This window comes from Rousettus aegyptiacus, unplaced genomic scaffold (genome assembly GCF_014176215.1).
Source record: "Rousettus aegyptiacus isolate mRouAeg1 unplaced genomic scaffold, mRouAeg1.p scaffold_m13_p_15, whole genome shotgun sequence".
NCBI lineage: Eukaryota > Metazoa > Chordata > Mammalia > Chiroptera > Pteropodidae > Rousettus > Rousettus aegyptiacus.
This window is the reverse complement of record NW_023416290.1, coordinates 19,589,861-19,602,134: the sequence shown is the minus strand read 5'-3', so window position 1 is coordinate 19,602,134 and position 12,274 is coordinate 19,589,861. Positions and strand designations below refer to the sequence as shown.

At 33.8% G+C, this 12,274-nt stretch overlaps 1 protein-coding gene across 4 annotated transcripts in view; it reads right to left on the bottom strand.

The window, feature by feature from the left end:
* Positions 1-12,274, bottom strand: part of ATP6V1H (ATPase H+ transporting V1 subunit H) — a 113,251-nt gene that overhangs the window by 66,299 nt on the left and 34,678 nt on the right. For all 4 annotated transcript variants that reach the window (XM_016146042.2, XM_016146060.2, XM_016146035.2 and 1 more), the window contains one exon: positions 9,943-10,135. In XM_016146042.2, coding sequence (XP_016001528.1) covers positions 9,943-10,135 — 193 coding nt within the window. The remainder of the gene's footprint in view (positions 1-9,942; positions 10,136-12,274) is intronic.

Genomic DNA, 12,274 nt, shown 5'->3' with positions numbered 1-12,274 from the left:
CTCAAATAAACAATGTAACATTATACCTTGAAAAAGACCCTGAAAAAGAAGAACAAATGAAACCCAAAGTCAGTAGAAGGGAGAAAATTAAAAAAACTAGAGAACAAAAATAAATAAATAAATGAATAATAAATGAATGAATGGATGAATGAATGAATGGATAAAAAAATAGATAAACAAACAAACAAATAAATAAAAACAAAGAGACAATAGAAAAAATTTATGAAACAAAGAACTGGCTTTTTGTGAAGATAAAACTGACAAACCTCTGGAAAACAAAGAATAATCAGATAAAATTAGAAATGAAAAAAAGTTACAACAGACCACAGAAATACAAAGAATTACACAAGAATACTATAAATTCAATAATCTAGAAGAAATGGACAAATTCTTAGAAGTAGACAACCTTCCTAGACTGAATCATTAAAAAAGGAAAATCTAGTAAGAATATTGAAATAGTAATCACAAACTTCCCCAAAATCAAAAGTCCAGGACTAAATGGCTTCACTGATGAATCCTAACGAACATTCAAAGAAGAGTTGATAGCTATCCTTCTCAACCTAACTCACTTGATGAGGCCAACATTACCCTGATACCTAAACCAAGCAAGGGCAACACAAAAAAAGAAAGTTATAGGTCAATATCTCTGATGAGCCAGATGCAAAAATCCTAAACAAAATAGTGGCAAATTGAATACATTAAAAGGCTCATATATCATAATTAAGTGGAGTTCATTCCAGGGATGCCAATTTGGTTCAACTTCCCCAAATTAATCAATATGATACACCATGGTAAAAAAAAATAAAAGATAAAAATCATATGAATATATCAACAGATGCAGAAAAGCAATTGACAAGATACAATATCCATTTATGATAAAAAAAAAACACTCAATAAAATGGGCATGTAAGGAAAGTACTTCAATATAATAAAGACCATATATGACAAACCCCCAGCAACATCATATTCAATGGTAAAAAACTAAAAGCTTTGCCTCTAAGATCGGGGACAAAAGAAGGATGTTCACGTTCACTACTGTTATTCACCATAGTGGTGGAAGTCCAAGCCAAAGCTATTAGGCAAGAAAAAGAAATTAAAGGCGCCCACATTGGGAATAAAGTGAAACTACCACTATTTGCAGATAGTATGATTCTATATATAGAAAATCCTAACAACTTCACAAAAAAAAACTATTAGAAAAATACACAATAAAGTCACAGAATACAAAATCAAATACAAAAATCTGTTGCATTTTTATATACTAATATCAGAAATAGAAACGAATAAAACAATCTCGTTTGCAATTACAACGAAAAGCATTAAATATCTGGAAATAAACTTAACAAAGGAAGTGAAGGACCTGTACACTGAAAACCAGAAGACACTGTTGAAAGAAATTGAAGAAATGGAAGAACCTGAAGAAACCAAAGAAATGGAAAGATTTTCATGTTCGTGGAAGGAAAGAATTAACATTGTTAAAATGGCATATTGCTGAGAGCAACATACAGATTTAGCATAATCCCCATCAAAACCTCTATGGCATTTTACACAGAAATAAAACAACAAATCCTAAAATTTGTGTGGAAGCACAAAAAACCCCAAATACCAAAGCCAATCCTGAGAAAAAAAGAACAAAACCAGAGGTATCACACTCCCTGACTTCAAACTATACTACGATGCTATGGTAATAAAAACAGTATGGTATTGGCAGAAAAAGAGACACATGGACACACACACACACAAAAACAAAACATAATTGAGAACTCAGAAACAAACCCACACATATAGGGCAATTAATGTTCAACAAAGGAGCCAAAAACATACAATGGAGAAAGTTAAGTCCCTTCAATAAATAGGTTAGAAAAACTGGAAAGCCACCTGCAAAAGAATGAAATTATACTACTATTTGACACCATAAAGAAAAATTAACTCAAAATGGATTAAAGGCTTGAACATTCAAGACCCGAAATAAAAAAATAAATAGAAGGAAACATAGAAATTAGACTTATGGATCTTGGTCTCCACAGGTTTTTGTGAATCTGACCCTGAAGGCAAGGAAAGTAAAAGCAAAAATAAATTTAAAAGACTACAACAAACTAAAAGGCTTCTGCACAGCAAAAGAAACCATGAACAAAACAAAAAGGCAACCAATTGAATGGGAGAAGATATTTTCAAATGACACCTTGATAATAGGCTAATATCCAAAAACTACAAAGAACTAATACAACTCAACAACAACAAAAAAACAAACAGTTCGACTAAAAAAATGGGCAGAAGACTTGAACAGACAACTTTGCCAAGGAAAACATACAGATGGCCAACAGATACATGAAAAGAGCTCAACATTGCTAGTTACAAGGGAAATGCAAATCAAAATCACAATGAGATACCACGTCACACCTGTTAGAATGGCTATTATCAATAGGACAAGAAATAACAAGTGTTGAAGAGAATGTGGAGAAAAGAGAACAGTCTACCTTGCTGGTGGGAATGTAAACTGGTACAGCCACTATGGAAAATACTATGGAGATTCCTCAAAAAACTAAAAATAGAGCTACCATATGACTCAGCAATCCCTCTTCTGGATATCTAACCAAATGATTTGAAAATGCTTATTTGTAAAGATATGTGTACCCCTATGTTCACTGCAACATTATTAACACTAGCCAAGTGATAGAAACAACCTAAGTGCCCTTCAGTGAATGACTAGATAAAGAAGATGTGGTACATATACACAATGGAATAGTATAGGTCATAAAAAAGATGAAATACTGCCATTTGTGACAGCATGAATGGATCTTGAAAGTACTATGCTAAGTGAAATAAATCAGGAAAGGACAAAAACCATATGATCTCACTCATATGTGGGATATAAAACAAAAAGCAACAAACAAACTCATAGATACAGACAACAGAATGCTAGTTACAGAGGGGAAGAGGGTGGGAGGAGGATGAAGAGAGTAAAGGGGGTCAAATATATGGTGATATAAGAACATCACTTTGGGGTGGGGAGCACAAAATACAGTGCGCATATATTGTATTATAAAGTTCTACACCTGAAATTTGTATAATGTTATTAACTGTACCAATTTAATTTTTAATAAATAAATATGAAATAGATGCCCAGAAACTAGCATAAGTTTCATGCATTGTGAGTAAAAAATTGAAACTGTAAATAAAGTTTAAACAAGATTTTTAAATTTTGCTAAACATTAGTAAAATAATCATCCTTCCTCTCCTATATCAAATAGAAGAGCACTGGATCTTTGGCGAGAATGCAATTTACAGAGGTAGGGGACTTTAAGAGGCAGAGTGATACTATTCTATGCTCTTACAGAGAAAAAAAGGCAAGAAAATAAATACAGATTATATATTTTCCATTGCTAGGCACTTCATTTGTTATCTCATTGAATCTTTCCTCAGTCTTGAAGTGAATTAAGTATTATTAACCACCTTTCACAGATGGAGAAATTATCTCTGAGAGTCAAAGCCATTCTCCCAACAATCTAATGCTGGAATTCACATCTAGATCTGTCCACTCTGGAGCCTACGCTCTTTCTAAAAACCATGCTGAAAGGAAAATTTGAAAAGAGCTATTCTATTGTACTTCTGAACTTTCCATAAAAAAATAGATGATCGATCTAGAGAGCTCCTAAATCAGGTCAAAAGGAAAGCTAAGAATATCAGTCGGGCTCTAAACGTCTTGTGACTTTTTGAGCTTTGTATATTGTAAACATTCTTCATGGTAACTTCATGAAAAACAAAGATTTAAACAAAATACAAGATCCCTGAGAAAATGTGTCTTGTCATAGTCATCCTTCCATACCTTCAGCAACTAACACATTGCCGGTCTTCAGTAAACATCCAGTGCATTGACAGGTGAACAGATATGGGGAATGGGGAATAGGGAGGAAGAGGAAAGGTAAGGTAAGGAAAGACGGGAGGGGAGGGAGAGACAGAGAGAGGAAATAGCTGAAAGGTAGGATAACTAATATCTCGAACTTAATATAAAGTTGACCCTTGAACAACTCCGAGGTTAGGAGCAGTAACCCCTCAGGCAATCAGAAATTCGAGTTTAACTTTTGATTCCCCCAAAACTTAACTACTAATAGCTTATAGTTGACCGGAAACCTTACCCAATAATATAAACAGTCTATTAACACATATTTGTGTATACTTTATGGTAGTAAATGATAAAATAGACTAGTATCTACATGTACTTTATGCATTCATGACGTACCTAACTTTTTCTTAATTTTTTCAGCATTTCTAGGCTACGTGGTTTGTCTGTGATTTTTTCAAATTGTCACAAATCTCCAAAAATTTTTCCAATTTATTTTTTAAAATTCACATGTAAGGATCTACTCAGTTCAATCCCGTGTTGTTCAAAGGTCAATTGTATAACAATATTAGAGATACCTGCTTTCAATGACCCTTTTATTTTACAAAATAATGATATAAAATACAAATCATTAGAAGGGAGGAGAAACTAGGCAGAGACAAAATATTAAACAAAGTCTATGGAGTCCATGCGAAGATCTGATAGAATAGCCATAATATATATATTAGGTTTAAGGCACCTTATGCTGCACTTTAGATTAAATCTCACAGCACTTATTATATTATCTAAATAATACTTATAAAAACCCAGGTAAATTTATCAAAACAGGGAAAAAGACAAGTGTAGAGATAATCTTTGAAACAACAGAACAGCTCGAATAAAACCCTGATTTCTATAGCACCTGTTTCCCATATCTATATTTTACCCTATGATAATGTTACCTTATTAATAAATTATCAAAAGAAGTAATTTGATAAATATTTATAGTCTTCAATATGTGGAATAACAGATATTTTTAACTGAAAAAATACATAACACACAAAAAAGGATAGGTAGCAGCTATAAACTGAAAAAAATACTACTCACTTCCATGTTAATTACTTAGGTAAATGTTGATCTTTCTGTTTCCCAGAAGTCAAAGTCATACAAAGAAAAAAAAAATAAAAATAATCTAAGACATAAATATCTAATCGCAAAAACACTGAGTCAAGGGTAACTAACTATCTTTCCTAACAGTTTATTTTCCAAAGTTTTCATGCCAACTTTATAAGCAGCTTCCAATTTAGACAAAAAGTCCATGTGCTAATAGAAAATAGAGACTCTCTGTAGTCTTGCTTTCTGAGATGTGTTTTAAGTGGATTATTTTAACAAACTCTAATATATCTGTAATCTTAACATACTCATGTAAACTAGATGCAGGAGACTTTGAAGTAAGTTCATTCTCAATGTGGAAGCAGCTCCAAGCAAATAGGTGTCATAAAATTTTATCATCATAATTTTAAATATGGAAAACAAACAATGCAGCCAAAATTTTTAAAAGAAATTTAACTCAAACAATAAACTAATAAAAAAATCCATAAATTCAATACCACTACTCTACTCCTATAGAAGGTTTTTCTACTTTTACTTCAGTGTTTTTGTTCACTCCCTCATTCAATCACACATATCTATTGAGGGCCTACTATATGCCAAGTATTCATTAGCCAACAATTATTTTCTCAAAAGGCATTAACATATATAAAGTCCAATGACTGATTTAAGACAGATATTACTCTCACCAGACATACAGGAACAAAGTTGAAGCACGGAGAGGCTAAGGAACCTGCTGAAGGTACAGAGGCCAGCCCAAGGGCACAGCAAACCTGACTTCCCCTATACACACCAGGCATGAACATAACCAGCCTGATCATACACGGTCTTCACAATAATTGATGTAACGCGTGATCTTACGAGAACTCAGACTCCTTACTGTTCAGTCTTAATTGTGTTAACCAATGTTACCCCAATAAACTTAATTAACTATTCAGCCTTTCTGTGCCGATTGTAATTCATTCAGAGTTGATTCTCCTATGTGGGAAGGAAATAAAAATTATAAATTACAGGTATTAAAATACCAACAGGCTTCTATATCTGGGAGTGACACTAATGTTTAATTCATACATTTTGCTTAACATTTTTCTATACTATCTTATTTTTTAACCGTAAGACCATATTATTTTTATAAGCATGAAAAAGATTGAACTATCTCCGTTTTCTTAAATGGTAGGTGCTTAATTTGGAATAGAAGAGTTTAATAAAATAAAGGCTCCTGTGACTATAGTAGGACAGAAAGGAGGAAAGACAAGGGAGAAACTCAAAACAAGGACAAATAGGAGGCATTTTAAGCTGTCTGAAAAATGAATATATCAAGTTAAAAAGACATAATATACGTTTGACCACAGAGAATAAAATGTAAAAGCAGAATCAGCTTTTACTCATGCTCCATCAGAGCAGGCAGAGAACACAACAAAGCAGCAAACATACAGCTGACAGCGTGTTACTCAAAGACACTTGGCTTTGGAGGTAAAGTCCCATGAGTATGAATACAAGTCAAGGTGAGTCAATATAGGATGGCTGAAAGATTTATGTTAGCCCCCCGGTTCAATGCCCAGAATGGTAACAGAGATCAGCAAAGCAAAAACTCCATTTCGCACAGCCAAGTCTGTTCCTTCAGAAGCAAATGGCCACAAACACCAGGATTGTATCTTCAAGAGCCACACTTATACTTATGTGCACCATTTATTCCCTAACATTCACTTTAGTGTTGGAGTGGGAGGACAGGAAGGCAATAATCAATCCTTCTACAAGAACAAATTACTGACAATTCTAGGTTTTTTCTTCACTTGTTAACATTTATCAATCTCTCTTCACCTCTGTACTTCTAAAAAACTCCTATGCATCTTTCAAAAAACTGAAGCCTTCTCCTCTCTGAAGCTTTTCCTAAAACCCCCTATTCTTACCCTCTACCTCTTTTATATTACTTTTACTCTTGTACATTACTTATCATTGCATTGCACTGAAACTGTTTATTTACATATCTGTCTTCACTAAACAATAAGCCCTTTGGTGTCAAGTTGTATCTTGGGTTTTTGTGTTCCCTAACGAATCAAAACTTGTTTGTGAATTAAATGGGATTCAAAACTTGTTTGTGGATTAAACTGAAGTCTAGCAATAGGAGACAGTCAGAAGACCCTATTTCTAGAATTTTTCATCTTTACTAAATAAGAATACAGATAATGAAACACTCGAGTAGAAGAAAAAATACATTCAGTCTAGCTACTAAAATACTTCAGAGTATTAATTAATACAACCTATGAAGATTTAAGACTTGATTATTTTATCTAGACAAGACTGAAATTTACCTCAGATAGATAGATAGTTTGCTAGAAAAACTAATGGCAGAGCCAATACACTGAAGCAGAGAAGTAAGACAGTTACCTATCTTAAGAGTAAGCCTCTCAAAGGTCACAGAACAATTTTTACATGAAAATGAATATTACTTTTTATAAATAAGGATAATCAAAGCAAATCTAATAGAAAAAGCAACACTTGGTCAACAGTTAGTTGATTGGCACTAATCATATCTAGCAATTCACACCTTTATTTCACTTTCCACTCTTTCAATGGAATTTACACTGAACTTCACTTCTCAATGCCTTTAGTCATTTGTTCAACTTTGTTAGGCAGCTAGAGAAAACATGGGGTTTAATGCTTTCAACTGGTATTTTCAGCAAAGGAACCTGAATTCCTCTCTCGCTTGACTTATGGTTCTCCTTTTCATGGTTTTCTCTCCTTTTAATGCCACTCTTAAGGTTCCTGAGAAAATGCACCAAGAAAAGAAAAAAGGATGACAGAATGGCTAAGAACATAGCTTTCGAGCCACACAAATCTCACAGAAATTCCGGACCTATCACTTACTCACTGAGAAATTAATCTCCAAGTCTTTGTTTCCTCATAGATAAAATAAAAATAATAATAGCACCTATTGAATTATCATAAAGATTAAATAAGGCAATGCATGAAAATCATTCAATAAATTATGACATTTATTATTCTTAATATCAAACACAGGTTAGCATGATAGTTAAGAGCATGAGTAATACTGCCTGAGTTTGAATTCCAGCTCTGCAGCTTCCTGGCTATTTCAGCAAATTACTTAACCTCTTGTGGCCTAGCGCCCATGGCACAGAGTTCTTGGGAGATTAAATGCATAATAAATTTAAAGCAATTAAAATAGTGCCTGACACAGAATAAACCGTCAATAAACATTAGTTATTACTATTATTAACTATGAATATCTGAAAAGATTTCGTACACACCAAATTTTAAAATTCAAAATGTGACAAATGTTATGAATAAGCAATTTATAGGAAGACTATAAATAGCTGATAAAATTATTAAAATATTTTCAGCTTCATTCATTAACAGGATACAAATTTAAGAAAGTGATTTCGTTTTTCACTTAATTTTTGTGACAATTGAAAGATTATATAAAATGCAAGTGAAAGAATGGGAAAATATACACTCCCAATGTATAGTTGACAAAAATGTAAATTTGTATATCTCTGAAAGATAATTTGATATTATCTATCAAAACTGTAAAAAAGTATATTCTTTAACTCAGCAGCAATTCCATCTCTAGAACCATACCCAACAGAAATATTCATCAAAGTGAGTAAATATATGTAAAAGAAACTAGAAGCACTCTACATGGTCAACAATAGAACATTGGTTAAATAAACCACTTTACTCAGCACAGTAGACTACAGCCATTAAAAAAAAAACACACAACTAAAGATGTATACATATAAAAATGAAAATATATTCATTATATATCATTAAGAATAAAATTATAGAATAGTATTTATCATGTGATACCATTTTTATTTTTTAAATACAAAAGAAAATACACACCTATTTATATATTTATTTCTACGAGCTTAGAAAAATCAGAAAGACGTTAATTATATTTGGCAAATGTGATGATACTATTTAAATTTCTGCAATATATCTGTACTACTTTTTACTTTTGATTGGTTGTTGTTTATTTAAAGAAAGCTTAATAACAAATAATGGTTAAAAGCACAATCTGAAGCAGATAACTTGGATTTGCATATCTACCACCTACCTGCAACTTGACATCTCTGCCTCAGATTCCCATCTGTAAAATGGGGAGAAGACCAACACTAACACTAATGATACCAATATACTAACAATAACAACAATAACTGGCATGTTAATAGGGCTGTGGCATGCATTAAATGAGTTAACAAACGGAGAGCCTTAGAATGCTGCGTGGCACCACGTAAGCGCTATATGAGACACTATTATTACTCTTGGGCAGCATCCTTAAAAGACATTAGGTCAGCCAAGCCATCCTTCAGAAGCCCATTTAAATCCTAACGCAACCAACAAAATTATCAAAAGGCAATTGTTATAGCAAATACATTGGTTCTCGGTAACCGATTAATAATACTTTATTCTGTTACAATTGTCTGACAGACAAAAGACCTAGAATTCAGATACTAGCTCAGCTCACCTCTTGTCTTCAACTCCCTGATCTGTTCAAAGGAGAAAGTTGATTTAGATAATCTCCAAAATTCTAATATCCTAATAAAATAACTTCACTGTTCAAAATCATTATAGCTTTTTATAGCTGCCTCAGAAATACTGCTAGTATTCAAGTAAATCAGAATCTGAAATAAGAACTTCATACTACAATAATGGCTCATAAGAGAAAAACATCAATAATAGTCCCTTAGAACACATTGCAATGAAAAGGGACTTCCGCTATCTGAATGTAATATAATTACATTTCCTTACAAGTATTCGATAACTCATGCATTTTCATCCATTTAAATGGGTTCCTCCTCTCCCAATAAATACAAATTAGTGATATTTTATTCTATCTTCACCAATACACCATAGTTTCATAACACTATGGAAAATAAGCAACTTTTTCCCACCCACTAAAAGCCCTCAAATATACTCCACAGTGAAAATGCCACACACACACACACACACACACACACACACACACACAAAATACACAAAACACTTACACGGAATGCTGCAAGGATGATTCGTGTCACTTTCTCTTTGACAGATTCTTGAAGGATATCCGACAGAACAGGAATGATATTATAGCGCCTTAGGTGTTCACACATTTGAGGACTGAATGCCAGGAGCCATATTGAAAAAATCATTTGATACTGGAGTTGAAAGCCACACTTGTTACTCAAAACTCCCATTATACTGAAAAGGAAAACACATCAGGAAAACATTAAATGTGACAGTGTAAAAAGAAGAAATAATTGATTATTCTTTTTGCACTAATGGAATTCAATTATGTCCTCAGTTTCTTTTTTACCAGCAATAACAAGCAAGCTAGATCCCTACTCATAGTGGGCCTTCTGCAGCACAGCTTCACCTACTCCTCTTCCCAAAAGACACGGGACTTCAGCGAGCAGCAGTAATTGCTGCAAGGAAGCGATGAGAAAGGGAACACGGACTTGCAATACAACAGAAGAAATGGTCAAAAGAATCTGACAGACATTACAGAAGCTAAAATCAACAGGACATGGTGACACGATGGATGTACATCTTGCTGAAGTCAGATGTTATGTCAAGAGATGAGTCTGGACGACCAAGAGGATCATTTACAGCTTTAAAAATATTTAGGGAACTCAGAGAAAAGAGGGGATGAGTTTGGAAAAAGCCACTAAGAATCTAAACTTGACATACCAATCACTGAATTTGGGGGTTAGAACCTCAGAAGCTTCTATTGAACCTCTCATTTTACTGATAAGAAACTGGGAAAGCTAAATGAAAATGAAAGAGGTTACACCAAGGAAGAGCACTAAGGAAACGTCCCTGGGGATTGCCTACATTCACACAACAAAGGATAGAAACCATTGAAGTAGATCACTAAAAAATGACCAGAGGGATTAAGGGGAACTCAAAACCCACAGAATGTACAATGCAAAGAATGAACCCTAATGTAAACTATGGACCTCAGTTAATAAGAACATGTCAATATTAGTTTATCAACTGAAACAGATGTAGCACACTAATGCAAGATGTAAATAACAAGGAAAACTATGAAAGGGCAGGTATATGTGGGAACTCTCCGCGCTTTCAATTTTCAATAAACCTAAAACCACTCTAAGAAATAACTCTATTGATATAAATTTTAAATTTAATTTTATAATCTGTAATTACTAAGTTAGTGAAAAGGCTTATATTTGTGCCATTTCTCCATTTTTGTGATTGTATTTAGTTATAAATATGCTGAATTGCCCTTAATTTTCTCATGCATGATTTCTCCCTTGAGTCTTTTCTACTTTGGGTTGTTATGAAAGACTTGGTTTATGTAATATTGATGTCAGTATTTCAACAGCTGCAAAATCATGTAACTTTACCCTATCAGTACACTGACACCTGGTTTCCTTTGCTCTCTGATTATTCCCACTACTAAGGTAAGCCTTCTACACTTCACTTTGTGATGCTGTGGCTGAGACCTTCAGCCACATTTCTGCTTTACCAGCTGGCTCTGCCAATAGGAGGTGCTAGAGGCTGACTGCAAGGATGAGGAAAAGGAGCTTTCTCCTATTGGCTTCCTGTTCCTGTTTAAGTATCACTTCTACATTTCTTCATCCTGGCAGCAACCATTCTTTCCTGTGGCAGCAGTTGACTTTATTTTGCAATTGCTCTGGCAGAACAAGCTTCACTGCTCACCCTCAGAGATACCAGCACCAGCTGTCTGGGTCTGGACCTAAGAGTCCCTTCCTCTGAGCTGAGGGACATAAGTCCTGGATGAGCAGTACTGCCCCCTCTAAGATCAATACTGCAGCTTCTCTTAGCCCCTCCCTGAAGCATGTAAATTTAGTAACTACAACTTCCTACCTTTGTTACCCAGCTTTGGGGGTATCTACACTTCCTACCTTTCTGACACACGAGAGTCCTTTTGTTTGTTTTCAGAAATCTAGTTAACAAATGTATACTTAGTTAACGATTGTTCACATTAAACTATCTCTGTTAAAATATAAAACTTATAATGACCAAAGGGGTGAAGGAGAGCTCAGGGTCAATACATTGCTTCTGAAAGGAAGACAGAAAGATTTCAGAGGAAGAAGTAGTCAACAATGATGAATGCTGCAGAGAAGTTTAGAAGAGTTTAAAATCTGTCTACAATATACATGATTCTATAAAGAAAGGAGTAAGTCTTCGATATCCAAATATTAACCATAAGAAATACCCTAATGAGGCAAAATAAAGCTCCTATTTACTAGAATAAGGAAAAGCCATAAGTCTGAATACAGTGGAACGTGAAGGGTATACTAAGGAGAGACGAAAGTCCAAGAAAAACCTAATATAGTAATTTAACAAATATGT